At 39.8% G+C, this 14,939-nt stretch overlaps 1 protein-coding gene across 4 annotated transcripts in view; it reads left to right on the top strand.

The window, feature by feature from the left end:
* PLXNB2 (plexin B2) overlaps nt 1–14,939 on the top strand; it is a 115,002-nt gene that overhangs the window by 44,971 nt on the left and 55,092 nt on the right. For all 4 annotated transcript variants that reach the window (XM_061372944.1, XM_061372943.1, XM_061372945.1 and 1 more), the window contains exons 6-12: nt 969–1,095; nt 2,844–2,994; nt 5,321–5,435; nt 6,152–6,254; nt 6,723–6,824; nt 10,414–10,506; nt 11,706–11,787. In XM_061372944.1, coding sequence (XP_061228928.1) covers nt 969–1,095; nt 2,844–2,994; nt 5,321–5,435; nt 6,152–6,254; nt 6,723–6,824; nt 10,414–10,506; nt 11,706–11,787 — 773 coding nt within the window. The remainder of the gene's footprint in view (nt 1–968; nt 1,096–2,843; nt 2,995–5,320; nt 5,436–6,151; nt 6,255–6,722; nt 6,825–10,413; nt 10,507–11,705; nt 11,788–14,939) is intronic.

Here is a 14,939-nt window from a genome sequence, read left to right as displayed (position 1 = left end):
ATTCTGTCTCGTGGTCACACACAACACTTAATAGTGTGTTTAGGGATCTGCTACATGAATGTAGACTCTTTGTAAATGGTATATTTAAGGGTAGCATTACCAGAACTGTGTTGAAGCCCCTGATGAGTTAATAGACTCCTGCTGCAACAGCCAGAGAGTCTTCAGCATTTTCTCCTAAACTTTACCCAGAATGGAAAGAATACGCATGAGGCTGTCCCCACACACACTTCAGCAAGCTTTTTCAACCACACATGCAGCTTCTGCAGTGCAGCATCACTTTTTTCTGCCCTTCCTGTACTTGAGCTGAGAAAATCTCCCACTGTTTTTGGTGGAGCTGCACAACTGCTTCTGTCTTTTTGTCCCATAGTGGTAACAGTGCCCTGGCAGAGAGCAGCCTCCCATAGCGGCAGCAGCTAAGGAAAACGGACTACGAAAGTAACATTTATAATGCTGCTGTTTCACAGGAGCCCTCCTCAGGCCTGTGTAACTGCAGCAGTGTTTGCTCTCATGAGTGGGGTGGCCTAGCACTGGCAGCACATAGGTGTCTGCCACTTGACCTGCAGGAAAAACAGGCTGTTCCCACTCATTCAGGACTTTGTTGTATGCTTCAATGAAGATTAATCAGCCTGGTTTCAGATGATCAGGCGATGGCTCCGTTGCTGATGGCTTATGTGCTGAATATCACTGCCTCTGCATGTATTTGGCTTGTATAATCCAGGGTGGTTTCCAAAATAGTATAAGCATGTTTCCCCACTTGCTTTTGACATCTGAGATCATCAATACTTATTCCATCCCTTATTCTATTAAAAATTGTCTAATAGCAACCTGAATAGTCAATATTAAAGCAAATTCCCAGTCATCTTGTATTGGAATTTCAGGCTCTAGTCCTGAAAATGTTGCATGGTTCAGAGAAAGCAGAGTCCAGCTATAATATTGCTTTGCTTTGGTTTCTGTTCCTGTTTTGTCAGGTGCACAAAGAAGGCAGACTGTGAAACAGCCGACAAGGAGAACCACTGGCTGTGGAGCCCAAGTGGCACATGCATGACTATCATTAGTGCAAACCCTCTAAACATGAGTCGCAGAGCCCCTACTAAGGTATGACAAGAAACTGCTTTCCCTACATGTCCTTAAAGCACATTGATGTGACTGACAGGATGGTGAATATCTGCATTTCTTCATGCACAGTGGAAAATAGGAATAGGGAAGTGTTTGGGGTGTCTGAATCTCTGCTGCTTCTCACAGTGCTCTTTCTTGCCCACTGTTTTTGCAGGTTGCAGTTCATGTTTTCTTCTGAGAAATGCTTTTTTTGACCTTCTCTGTAAACCAAAAATGATGCACTAGTATGGATCATAAAGCACTTACACTTAATCTGAATATTATGAAAGTGTTGCACAATGTTGTATAACCCATAAAAAGTAATTGATAGGGGAGATTTCACGCTGCCCTTTCAGCTTACTTGAGCATAAACTTAAGTAAGCAGTGGAGCCATAAGCTGTTGCTTTCAGCAGTGGATTTGCCTACACAGCAAAGTCAGTCTGGGTCCATGGAGAAGGTAAATTCAGCATGCAAAACGACTCTGTGCCAACAAAACTAATTGTTCAGAGTGTGACCAGGGTGTCATAGCTTGCTCTAACTGCAAATGAAGCATGCCAGTGCAGACTGAGGGCTTCCTGGACTGCTCAGCAAGTAAAATTAGGAAAATGGCTTTTAATCCCTCTGAATCATAAAGCAAGAGACTTTCGCTCAAGTCACTTTAATTCCATTCCTAACTGGTGTAAACAGCATTGTGTTAAGGGCATTTCTATGTTGAACAAAAGTGTTGGTAGAGCCTAACTAGTCTGCTTAAATTCCATACCTTCTCTTAGTCCAGATCTTGTCAGTTTGTGCTGACAAGTCTCCCATGTCTCATATCAGCATCTGAGGCCAAAATACATAAAACCCAAAACCAAATCCAACTTCAAATGAGCTTTTACATGCTGCCTGTAACAGCACTGATGCCACTGTCCCCTCATGATGCCTTTACTCACCAAAGTTCACTGCAACTCATAAAGTTGGGCCAGTTTCAGAGAGAAAGGGATGATTGTCATTTCTAGTCATAGTACAAAATGGAAGAAGTTATAGTGTATAATTAGCACACCTGAAGCATTATATCAAGGACAACATGCAAAATTTCATTTCAGTTTTTTTCTTCTTTCCTTGCTAAGTTTCCCTTCCTTCTTTTTTTTTTTTTTTTTTTTTAGTTTCTCACATGTGCTCATTATCAACGCTTTCCTGGAGGAGGTTAAGATCTCACCGTCATTTAGAAATCCTTTTTCATGATAGAACGCAGTGGGTTTCTTGCATGTAGGCAAGAAGTCTTGAGGAAGCCGCTTTTCTGTTCAGCCATTTCAAACTCCGGTTTTTCCAGCCCATCTACCCTTCATTTCATTATTCACCAGTAACACCTAAGTTAATATAATTTTAATTAAGTTTGTCAGGATTTAAGTGTTAGCCACTCTGTTTACTGTTGCTAAACTGGATACTGAGGACAACAATAAAAGGCTTTAGGTGTGTCTGTACAGACTCTTTTGTTCTGATCTAATGCATTAATAGGACAAGAGGGTTTTGTACCAGTCTAATTCAGCATGAAGCCAGTTTGGAGCAATTAGTAAAGGTGTAAGAAGAAAAGATTAGCAGGTGGGAATAAATAAAAATTGAAGATGAGAACCATCTTATGTGATACTGACCAAAATGTCTCTGCTGTCCAAAAAGAACAGAGCAGTCAAAATCCTCTGGCCATAAATCTCACTTGGCCTTGGCTCATTTCCTGCAGACATTTTACCCTTTTTACGTTTTGTTTCCAGGTGGAACTGACTGTAAGTCCATTGCCAACTTTGACTGAGAGTGACCAGGTCTTGTGTACATTTGGTGAAACAACTCATTATGCTCAGTTAAAAGAAGGGCTTATTATCTGTGATCCACCCGATATAATTCCTCCAACACCAAAACACCAAGGTAAAGAAATGTTGCTACCCTCCACGTATAATAAGAGGAAAGAACGTAGGCTGCTGCTTGCCTGCAATGTTCTTATATGGGCTGCATACAAGTATTTTTCTTCTTCTAGTCCCTTTCCCCAAATAGTCAGTTGCTGAACTCTCTGTTCAAACTTTTCTTTTTCTTTTTTTTTTTCCAAAAGGTTTGCTGAAACTTTTCCCATTACTGTATTTACAAGCTGTAGCATTCCCTGTGTTTCTACCAGGCTCCTGAAGCAGGAGCTTGGCAGAGGCTTCAATGCAGAGATGGAGAGATGCTGTCCTCTGTTCCAAATAAACAAACCCCAGCTACTCTAATCTTAACCTAATCACTCTGAGTTTTGGGGCCAGAAGAGCTGCATATGTGCTTCAGATGTGAAGTTTTTCATGTCTGATGCTTTAGTTTTAGTTAGTTTAGTTAGTTTAGACTGTAGTCAGTGGCTTGTTTTCTGGTCCAAGTCACAAGGTTGTCCTTTCTCTCATAAAGCTTTCTGCCCCTTCTAATGTGTGCCCTCCAGCTTCTGCATTAGTAAGTCCAGTGGAAAAATATGTGATTATATAATTAAAGGCTGTATCATTGTTCTGAACCACTGATTATACACTTAAGGTCTATTGAAACCACAGTTCTTCTTGCTATTTCCTAGATAGTGCTTTAATCATGCTTTGAGTTCTTACATCTTGATGCATAAACACATGGGATAAAAGTGGTTACACAGCACTGTTTATTTAAAACAAACAAAAAGATAAAAGAAAAAAAAAGGCAAACAAACCAACAAACAGGTGCTCTTGCAGCTCCCAGGGGTACCCTTAGTATGTATCACAAGGGTACCCTTTTGTATGTATCACAACAGCCATGAACTCTCAGCGCACTGCTTGGAAGCACTTTTTAAGATAAGTTTTCTCTTAAGTCTGAAACAGGTCTGAAATCCAGGTTTAGTTGCAGCAAGAGTAATGATGTTAAAATCTCCCTCCTGAGTTTTAAACTAGCTGGGGTGTGTCACAGCACTAGATTATGCTAACTGTTCAAGCTGCACTATGTTATTTAGGACAAGTTCACATCCCCTAAATATTTTGTAAAGCAGGACATAAAGCAACCAGGTTGGTAAACATGACATCTTCACATCTTCCAGCATCAAATGTGAGACTAGAAGTCTGTCAGGGATGGCATTAGAGTAACTGAGCCAAACAGAAATAGTGTGCCTGTCTGGGTTGGTTGCACAGGTGTCCATTTTAAAGGATGTTCAAAAGTAATATAAAGATACTCAGAAGCTTGGCAGAAACTTCAGCAGAAGGCAGACAGTTATAAACACAGACAGTGGTTCCTGACAGCATGTGACAAAAAGTCCTGAGCCGTCCACTTACTGTTAAGAAACCCTGATGAGTTTGAAAAAGTCTGGGTTACTTTAATCATGTTTGGTTTCAGAAGGAATAAGGCATTGCTAGAGAGCAAGGATGTTTTTTCACAGTCCCATTGATAGGAAATACCCTGGCATTCCTACCAGTCTGAAATATTCAGGGGACCCAGTGCAGGCAAAGATGACTTCCAGCCAAGCAGCTGATGGCCTTCCAAGAACCTGTTCAGGGAAAGCAGAGTTTGAAATTGCTCAATAGCTTGTGAAATAGTTTGTCACATGAGCTTAATGACTTCTGCAAAAGGTATTTCAAACAGCTTCACTGAGGAAAGCACCAGTTTCTGAAGATAAATTTTCCACTCCTGGCTCAGTAATAATCTGGACAAGAGGTACATTTGTGGAGAAATCGTGTATGGCAAACTGAAGATCATAGTGTTAACTTGGTGTTGCAGGCGCTGTAGGGCATTAACCACAAAGATCACTTGCTTTAATTCATATGACGACAGTTTTAATCCACAAATGAAAGAGGTAATTTTACATGCAGACATATTCATATTTAAGAAACTGTTCTATTAAAATGACTGTTCTTGTGCCAGTTTTCATCTGTGTTCAATTATCTCCCTACTCAGTTTTCCTTGCTCTTTGAGACTCTAGAATTCTAGCATGACAACAGCACCACTGACAAACACTTCCATAAAACAAAGCTATTCTGTAATTTTGCTTCTTCCCTTTATCCCATCTCTGCTTTTCGTCTGACAACTATGTGCCAAAAAATTTGTAGAGCTTAAAAAGACAAAACAGAGCTTACATATCTAAAGTATAACAGGTCATGAGTGACAGAGTGTCAACGCTATAGTTAAATATTTGCTTATGTCCTGTAAAATAATAAAAGTATCATCATTGTATCATTCAGCTCAAGAATTCAATAACCGCTTCGATATTTTCCTTTTGTGATAGATCATGTTTCAGTCCCACTTCAGTTAACCTTTGGAAAGAACAAGATATTTTTTGCGTCCCATACTTACCCTTTTTATGACTGTGAAGAAGCAATGAATCTTTTTGAAAATCAGCCGTAAGTATTTCAGTTTCTTAACTTAGGTTTAGTTTTTGGGCCTGTGGCATGGTGTTTCAGGTAACTGGCTGCTGAGTTACTCAATCATTTCATAATTAAGCTTTTGACACTCTCAATTTGCCAGCGTCCAAATCCTTTTTTCTTACGTTTAATGGAGTTTAAAAATGGTTGAAGGGCCCTAGGTGATCTGGTAACGCACATCATGGAATATGAATATTCATGACATGCATAATTAAAGGCCAGTTCATTGGGTTGCCATTTTTATAGCTGCTAATGTATCTGCAGGTAGACATCTGCTTAGCTACTTGTTCCCACAAATAGCAGATTGGTGCTTTGGGCTGTCATGTGTTCAAACAGGACAGTCAAAGCTGACCCTGCCCCTATCATCTGCCCTCCTTGAGATGTTGCTGCCCAAGGGCAGGTGCAGCCAACCCAAACCCCACTTTGTTCATCCTCATGTGTGAAGATCAATCAGGATAATATCTAGACCTCTCAGGCTTGATCTCAAAGTTTTCTGATCCTTGCTTAAATACTGAAGGGAGAAAATAGCTTCCTGGGGTTCTTGAGCTGTTATTACTATGAAGTTTTCAGCTTAAGATAGTAAGGATGCTGTAACAGGTTCATCTGCCCTCCATGAATATAGATGGAATTTCATTTACTTTTTTTTGTCAATGGGGGGAAGAAGCTCGTCAGTTTGTCCTATGTTATATTTGTAGATGCTATTCCTGTGCAAGCAATAGATGGAATTGCCAGTGGGACTGGAAGAGACATATCTGTGAAGAGTCCTCTTCAGTGCAGGATGTGATTAAACAAAATATGGTAATGTTTAAAAATAAGTTTATTAGGTTTTTATTAGTGAAATATTTATTGTTCTTTTCCTCTCACATCAGTTGGTTGAATTAGAGATTTTAAAATGATTCTAAAGTTAACTCCAGAAGTGTAAGAGGGTTTTTTTTTTTAGTGACAGTGCGGAGGTGGGAATTTAAGGGTGTGATTGAGGAGCGGCAGTGAGACTGAATAACTCCTGAAAGGATATTTTTGTTCCTTTTACTATTTTACTTCAATGGGAGGAACAAGATTTCAAGGCTGGGAAAGATAATCACCCACAGCTTTGACATGTGCTGCAGTCATTTTTAGCATGTCTAATTTGAAAGGGTGTAATCAAATCTGTCACTGTATTTTAAGCATGAAGTTCTTCAGAACAATCATTCCATTGTCCGAAGGCCATTGGAGCTTGTTGTGATAAGACTTTTAGTTTGGAATAACATAAAATGTTTCTCTCCCCAGGAAGAAGAATGCCCTCAGTTTCTAAACCCAAACCCTCCAATAATACCAATGGAGTACCGAACAACGGTGTATTTTGAGGGAAGACATCTAGCTTATTACCAGGTAAGTGGATTAATTCAAAACCAGCTGTCATTTGGATTCCACTTAAACTGCAGCCACACCCCTAAAGCATTACTTTGTGTTCCTTGGAGATTCTGCTTGTAATTGTTTTTAAAGAAGGGAAAGAGCTACACTTTCAAGTTTGATATAACATTCATTACTGTGGTAGAGTCATCACCAAGACAGAATCAGAGCTGGACAAAATATTCTAGCTACTAGACATAAGGCAGGGGGTGTTTAAAGAAGGAAGGTTGGACCAACTGAAAGACTTGACAATTTTTATCTAATGAAACGAGAATTGTCACTGATCTTATTTTTTTTCTAATGAAATATTCACCTTTATTTTTGTTCTAGAATAAAATCACTCAGTGTGCTTAATTCAGTTTTCACTTTTCAAACCAAAAACGCACTCAGAAATTAAATGTTTCTTAGTTTGCAGAAAACAGTTTTTTGCCTTTTTTTCTTTTGTGTGTGTGTCACCATCAAACCAGAAGATCAGGTATTTTCTCAGCTGCAGCAAAGGCTTCTCTTTCTCACTATTTGCTTCCAGAAAGTAAATTATAAAGCTTCTAAGAAGTCAAGAGTTTGACCCCAACTTAAAATTGTTTTATAACTTAGAAGTGCATAAAATGGTATTGTTACTTTGATAAAAACGAAGCTTAAACCCCAGTCTTTAGGTGATAGCTCAAGTATTGTTCTTAGTTTCTACTGTTTGTCTCTGTGTTGTCTTTGTGTAAATGTGAATTGATGATAGATATGCTGGAGACTGCATCGATTGCTTTAGCTAGCAGCCATCTATCAAGGGAAAGAAGGCTCTTGTTTTTTTGAGGGTTGTTTTTTTTCCCCTTTGCCAAACTGAAGTACTTTATAGCTTACAAAGTCCTTCTATCACCTCTGCTACACCTACCAAGGGATGGAAAAGGGTAAACATGTCTGGAGAGAAAGGTTAAAAGCAACCCTTAAGCACTACAGTCATCTGAAGATCATGCTGTATATCACTACACTATACATACATCAAGATCATGCATATCTATACATAGATGTGTTCAAAAACAAACGTTGCTTCTTGAAGATTTTAAAATATGTGTAAACAAAGAAAAGCAATTTGGTGAATTTAGGCTGTTCTCCAAGATGCCAGGACCTGTCCCTGGTAGGATGTCTGGCTGTGTGCAAGATGAGGCACACAGCACTTGTCTTAGGCCACAGCTCTATTTGGTAAAAACAGAAACATATTCCAACAAATTTACTCGCATCGCACTTCTTTTGTTTAACATTGTGAAGAGCTGTTTTTCTGCACACGATGAAAATCTTTCCCTGTTCCTTTGATATAAGTGGAAGAGCCCATTCTCTCTTGAGAGGAAATTCAGGACAGATGCATAATCTAGATGTGCTGATTTTGACTTCTAGAGGACCTTTTTCCTCCAAGGAGGAGAAACAGCAGCAGGAACCCAAAATCTCCTTTGTCTGTTTTATCATTTTGTGAATAAGCACTTTAATCTTTCTGAACTACTGGTAGAGAAAAGGGAATAAAAAAGCTTCTCTCCTTTCATTTTTCCTGTGAGGTATCAATTACATTTAACAAAGGCAGAGACACATCCTGTGGATTGAATGCTTGGTCATGGGTAGCAATGTTTAACAGTTTGTCTACAGACCAGGCCTAGTATGTGCTTATTTAACATGGAACTGGGAAGGCTTAAGTGGAATTCAAGTCTCTGTAAGTAGTCAGATGAATGCATAGGAAAGAAGTTGTAGATCAATAGGTGTCCCATGATGTCACAATATATTTTTTTTAGGTGAGAGCCATGTGGAAATGTCATCTCTGTCATGGGAGCAGTTCCATATATCCTGGTACAGAGGGGCACTTTTAAAGCCAAGATAATAATGCCTTCAGTGCCAGGACTTGAATAGGCACACACAGTGACTACAGCTGTATACACAGACCTCTAAGTATATGTGAAAACAGACAAATAAGGCATGAAATAGTTGTAATCGTACAGGCACTCATGCCTGTGGGGTCATGCTATCTGAAACAGTAACTTTGGTTACTGGAAGTTCATTTGAGTAAGGGCAGGGCATAACCTACTTTGGTAAACATCTCACTGAGGGCAGGGTGGCTCAGGAGAAGGCACGGATAGACATTTTGTAGGGTTTGCCTGCAACCCAAATGCAAAATAGCATTTGGCTTCTCATGTGGAACGATTTTACCACAGGATATGCTGGGCATTACAGTGTGCTTGGAGCAAGCAGTCATGCAACTATGAGCACATTTAAGGTCTTTATTGATTAGGACATTGGTATATGTCCATTTGCCTCCTATTTTCCTTGCCTAAATCCTTGCTTAGAAAAAGCAAAAATGAATGTTATGTTGTCAGTCTGAACTGCTAGCTCTATAATCTTGGTTTAATCTGTGTTTTGCTTAAAAAAGCAATGCACGACCTGCCTTATCCTGGGTGACTAAGTACACTAGTATGTATTGTGCATATAAGCATCTCTGTTTCTAGGTAGAGATTAGTAGTGAAGGTTTGGGCTTACTCAGTGAGTAGAAGAGGTGGATGGCTTCTAAAACTGCTAATGCAGAACTGAATTAGCTCACACAATTTTTATGCCCCACTTAACTTGTGAGCATATGGTACAATGCATAAATCTCCTTGTGAGGACTTACACTGGGTGGAAATAGTCTACAAGAGGAGAAGCTGTTGATTGTTTTTTTCCCCCTCCTTCCTCTGAAAGTAAGCCCAAACTGTTGTCATTCTCTTGGGCATAGCCTCAGACAAAACAAGAGAGGAAAGGTTAGTACTTATCAGTCATATTGCATGCAGCTTCTGAGAGGCATTCTCCAGTTGAGTCCTTGAAAGACTGGCACAGTAGAAGAGACAGTTGTGCCACTATCAAGATAACCTTATTAGCCCTTCAAAGATTTTCCTGTTTGGATTTGTCTTTGTCAACTGAATCACAGAACAGCTGAGCTGAGAGTCTTTTCAGTGCAGCACAGGTCTGAATGCGGCCTAAAGGCAGGAATGAATGGATTCAGGGCCTAGGGAGAAGGGGAGGAAGGTGTCTGTGAGGCAGGAATACTCTTAAGCTGATGCTGCCGTCAAAGACTGTCCTGTGAAATCACAGCTGGAGTCGTGGTAAGGCAAGGGAAACAAAGCCAGCAGGATCTGAGAGACCTTCATTCCAGTTTTCCATGCAATTCTTGCATTCCTGCTCTTCCCAGGATCCCTACAGAGAAAACTTTAAAGTGCAGAACTCACACAGCTCTGTTAATAACACATCTGATGTGTGAAGCCATCCAATATTCACATCCCTTGGCTTTTTCCTATTGCTCCCTAAAATGGAATGCTAGATATGTCCTGCTTTATTTGTACTGCTTGGTGCTGCCACCTTTACTGAAACTTGGAGGAGTGCAGCAAAGTAGCAGATTGCATTGGCTCAGCGTTTCACTAGCTTTGTTTTAGAAGATGACATTAACTGGTTAGCCTTATCCCTTTGGTCTTATTACTTCCAGTGCTCAACAGGATATTGACTGGTGATATTTTATTATGTTTGGTGATGATACATGAAGTCTAAGCTGAACTTTTCTCTTCCATAGGATAAAAAATTTGTGGTTGGAAACAGCCAGTTTGAATTTGAAGCTCCTGTTGATGAATCAGAGGAAGGGATATTTTCATTCATGAGTAAAGAGGTAAATGCACAGATACAATTCATCTACCAAATATATTCTGTTCTTATAGTCCTGTTCCAGTGTCCACATGTGTTCAGAAATATACAGGTAATATCAGTTTCTCCCGGAGAAGAAAGTCACCTCTGATGGAGATTCTCCTTTGGCAGTAGCAGTCAAAGGCAACAGCTTTGGCTCAGAGCTCCTGGGGTCCCCACTTAAAGACTCCAGTCTTTCTCCTTGATTTCTCTACCTATGCAATCCATGGATTCATTGAACTGTCTCTGGAGAAATTCAGGACCATTACTCTTTTGTTCTTCACTTTTTATGCAACCTGTTGAAACCGTTGAGCAGAAAAGTTGAGATCTTAGGGCTTTCTCCCTCCACACTCAAACTCTATCTTTCCTATTTTTCATCTGTAAAAATGGGAATGGTATCAGTATGTTGTTTAGCTACTTAACACCTATGTTTTTTTCACTCTGGTTTATTCTACAGAGGAAGGAAATAGTATTTTTAAGTAAATAGTCTATTTACCAAGCTCAAAGTTGGACTCACAAATGTTATGCTGATTTTAACCTTTATGTCTTACAAGCTTACTAACAGAGTAGTTTTGAAAACTAATAGCATTTATGCAGCATTTGAGCATAGCACAAAGCATTTGCGTTATAACGCCATTGTATTCTTCTTTGCTCTTTTCCCTTCCTACCAGTTGTTGTTGCTGCTGTGTTTCAACATGAGCAGAAGCTCATGTCTTGGAGCATGTGAACCTTGTGCTTTGGCAATAATGAGGGGGTTGCACTGTAAAAGATGTAAGAGATTTTCCCTCCATGTGTCGCGAGCCTGCCGTGTCCACAGAATTAATGGGACCAGATGGTGTGGGAAGGGAGAACTCAGCAGGATCAGCAGCTATACTTACTGAAACTGAGCAGTACATTTGCAGCTTGGATACTCATAATCAAATGTAAATGAACTTCGTGAAAAGTGAATATTCAGATATTGATGTCCCTTGGAACTTGACAATTCTGATTGTGAAGGATTAGGTTCATTAAATCATTTTTCTATAAATGTATTTGGACTAGATGAAAAAAAAAAAAAAGACCATAATGTTTGGGATAGTTTCTAAAACCTTCACAGTTCTGATTATTGAGAATCATAGAAAACCCATGAAGTTAACCTTGCCAAATAAAGGTATATATATATCTCTATTTTGTCATTTTTTCCAGTTCTCCTACAGTGCAAATGAGACTCTACAGCTTAACTTATCCATAAGAACAGATAAGGTCAAGATTGACAGCAAACTGATGGGTAAGTATGAATATGAGATTACAGGGAGGTTAATTACAGTAAGTAATCTATGCCTTCTTGATGTGACTGTTACCTCTGTAGGTTTTACTGGTTTGGGTGAAACGAGTCTGACATTTCAGAAGTTATTAAGACTAAACTCCTCAACTAAATGTCAGGGTTGCCAACAAGTTTGCTGATGACACCAAGATGGAGGAAAGGGGTGCCATTCAGAGGGGCCTTGAAATGCTTGAGAGGTGGGCCAGTGACAACCTGATGATACCAGTAAGGCCAAGCGCAAGGCTCTGGACATGTCTTAGGGCAATCCCAAGCACAAATACAGACTTGGAGGCGAGTGTATTGAGAACAGCTCTGAGGAGAAGGACTTGGGGATATTGGTTGACTAGAAGCTCAACATGAGCCCAGCAGTGTGCATTTGCAGCCCAGAAAGCCAATGTGTACTGGGCTACATCAAAAGAAGTGTGACCAGCAGGTTGACGGAAGTGATTCTGCCACCCTCTGCTCTTGTGAGAACTCACCTGGAGTTCTCTATTCAGCAACTGAGTCCTAAGTAAGATGTGGACCTGTTGGAGCAGGTCCAAAGGAGGGCCATGAAGATGATCATAGAGCTGGAGCACCTATTCTATGAAGACAGGCTGAGAGAGTTGGGGATGTTCGGCCTGGAGAAGATAAGGCTCTGGGGAAACCTCGGGAAACCTTTTCAATACTTAAAAGGGGCTTATAAGAATGATGTGGGACAAACTTTTTAGCAGGTCCTATTTGCAATAAGGCAAGGGGTAATGGTTTTAAAGTAGAAGAGGGGAGATTTAAACTAGATACAAGGAAGAAACTTGCCACAATCAAACACAGAAAAAAGTTGCCCAGAGAGGTTGTAGATGCCCCATTCCTGGAAACATTCAAGGTCTAGTTGGATGGGGCTCTGAGCAACCTGATCTAGTTGAAGATGTTCCTGCTTGTTGCAGGGGGTTGGGCTTGATGACCTTTGAAGATTCCTTCCAACCCAAACTGTTCTATGATTCTACGATTTGCAAGTTTGATGTGCGCTGAAGAGCAATCTTAGAAGCAAAGCTTCACAGTTCCAATGAACTTAAGTAGTTTGATTTTTTAATTTTTTTCAATGGCCATTTCTCTTCCTCAGTGAGCCTTCACTCTCCAACAACAGAAAGGGATCCTTCTTACTGCTGCTCATAGGGAGATCACTGGAAATCTCAGCTTTCAGCTGTGTCTCATCTCAGACAGGTTCTGCAGTCTCTATGTCTGTTGGCAACCAGCAATACATGGAAACATTCAGTGTGCTTTCAGCTCAAGACTTCATTCATTCATTTATATGGCAAAAAGAACTATATTGTTTTATATAATACAAAGACTTAGTCTCCAATATAAATTCCTTTGTAGATACACATTTATTTATTTATTTCAACATACAACAGTGAAGCAACTATGTCTGTGAGCCTAGTCCTGAGCTAAGCTGAGGAAAATCCCATCAAAACCATTGGAGCAGTACCTGGAAGCTGGGACCTACCTTAACGCTTCTTTGAACTGGAGTTTAAGGCATAATATTACAAAAACCGTGAGGCAGCACACTTGTTACTTGTGCAACGAATCAACATCAAGAAAATTAATACGGTCCCCAAGTACTTTACCCCGTAGACTAAATCTTCAGACCATATTTTTCCATCTATACAATATTTAAATTTATTCTCTTTCTTATTTGCAGCATAGAAATATGTTTTTAGAAGATTTTCCCTATGGCTCTATGTGCAGTCTTGAAAGCACTTAAAAGAGGACCTGGCATGAATGTTACGGGGAAGTCATCTTACAATCTCACACTGCCTTGATTTCCATTTCAAAGGCTGTGGTGTTTAGAATTGCAGAATTTTTGACCAAATGTTCTAAACATCTTTTTCCCAAGACTGGGAAAAATACTGAAAAAAAAAAAGAAAAAAAAAAGAAGTAGCTGAATTATTAAAGAAATGTTATCATTCAAATTGAAATATAGAGCCCTTGCAAGAGGGAAATTGAAAAATTGTCAGCAAATATCTCTTTTTGGTATAAATGAAATTTTTTTAATCCAAATTATCTCTTGCTTTTAAATTTCCTTGCCATATGAAATCCAGAACGTGGTTTTATACATCTTGAAAGGAAATGGCTTTGGGTATGTGATTGCTGCTGAGAAGCACCTTTGAACCTGCTGGTGAAAGAACTCTTTCTTTTTACACTTAGTGAATGCTAAGTTACGATAGCATTTATACATCTCATGCCATCAGGGGTTCTGAACAGTAAGAAATCCAGTATATCCTTTTCATCCTTTGTCCTTTTTATCAATGATTTCACAGCTGGTATCTCAAGGTGATGGATAAGAGTCTGAATCTAATGAGTGGCTTGCTGCTGGTACGTTTAATGAGCTGATCAGTGAACGGGGGGGTGTTTAATGCATTAAGGCCATAGCTTTCTCTGTTACATTTATGCAACGGGATGTGAGGGACATCAAGATGTTGCAGCGCTGACATTGTTTACTGAGGGGTGGGATGAAAATCCCTGTCCAGCTGATGGGAGGTAACGAAGTAATTCAGTAAGCATGTTCCCATGCCATACCAGGAGGTCATGGGGCAGTGTGGATAGGAAATGAGGGTTTAGGAAGGCAAGGGGAAGATTTGCTTAACAATGTTACCTGCTCAAGTTCCTGTACAATAGCAACCTTTCAGAGTGCTGGATTAAGAAAGCAATCTGGTTCCTTCAAAAGCAATTTGCAACATAGATGTGAGGGCTTTTCCTCAGCATCATGTTCACATCCAACATACAAAGTGAAGAGTTAACACACAAACTGTTGAAAATATTGCTTGGGTTATGCTTGTTGCTCAGTGACTTCCATATCGATGTGCCCGGTATATGAGACAAATGATGCTCCTCCTGCTTTGCACTCATTGATTCCTTGAGAACTCAAGATGGGAGTTGAATCAAATGGATGCTCTTTCTTATTGATTTATTGTTACAAATGCCAAAGTCCCTCTGTTTTGCATATACCTTCAGTGATGTGTCATCTGAGTTTGTGCTGGTAAAGCTATCTGAAAACAAGTGGATGTGCTGATTAAATATACGAAGAGTTAAAACCAGGCTTCATCATCTCATTCAGTGTAAGGGAAGGAATAAAAACA

This window comes from Neopsephotus bourkii, unplaced genomic scaffold (assembly GCF_033783945.1).
Source record: "Neopsephotus bourkii isolate Nb327-2 ecotype Australia unplaced genomic scaffold, CSIRO-AGI_Nbou_v1 NB_1624, whole genome shotgun sequence".
Lineage (NCBI taxonomy): Eukaryota > Metazoa > Chordata > Aves > Psittaciformes > Psittacidae > Neopsephotus > Neopsephotus bourkii.
Note: the sequence above shows the minus strand (reverse complement) of the source record. Positions and strands in the feature narration are given on the sequence as shown.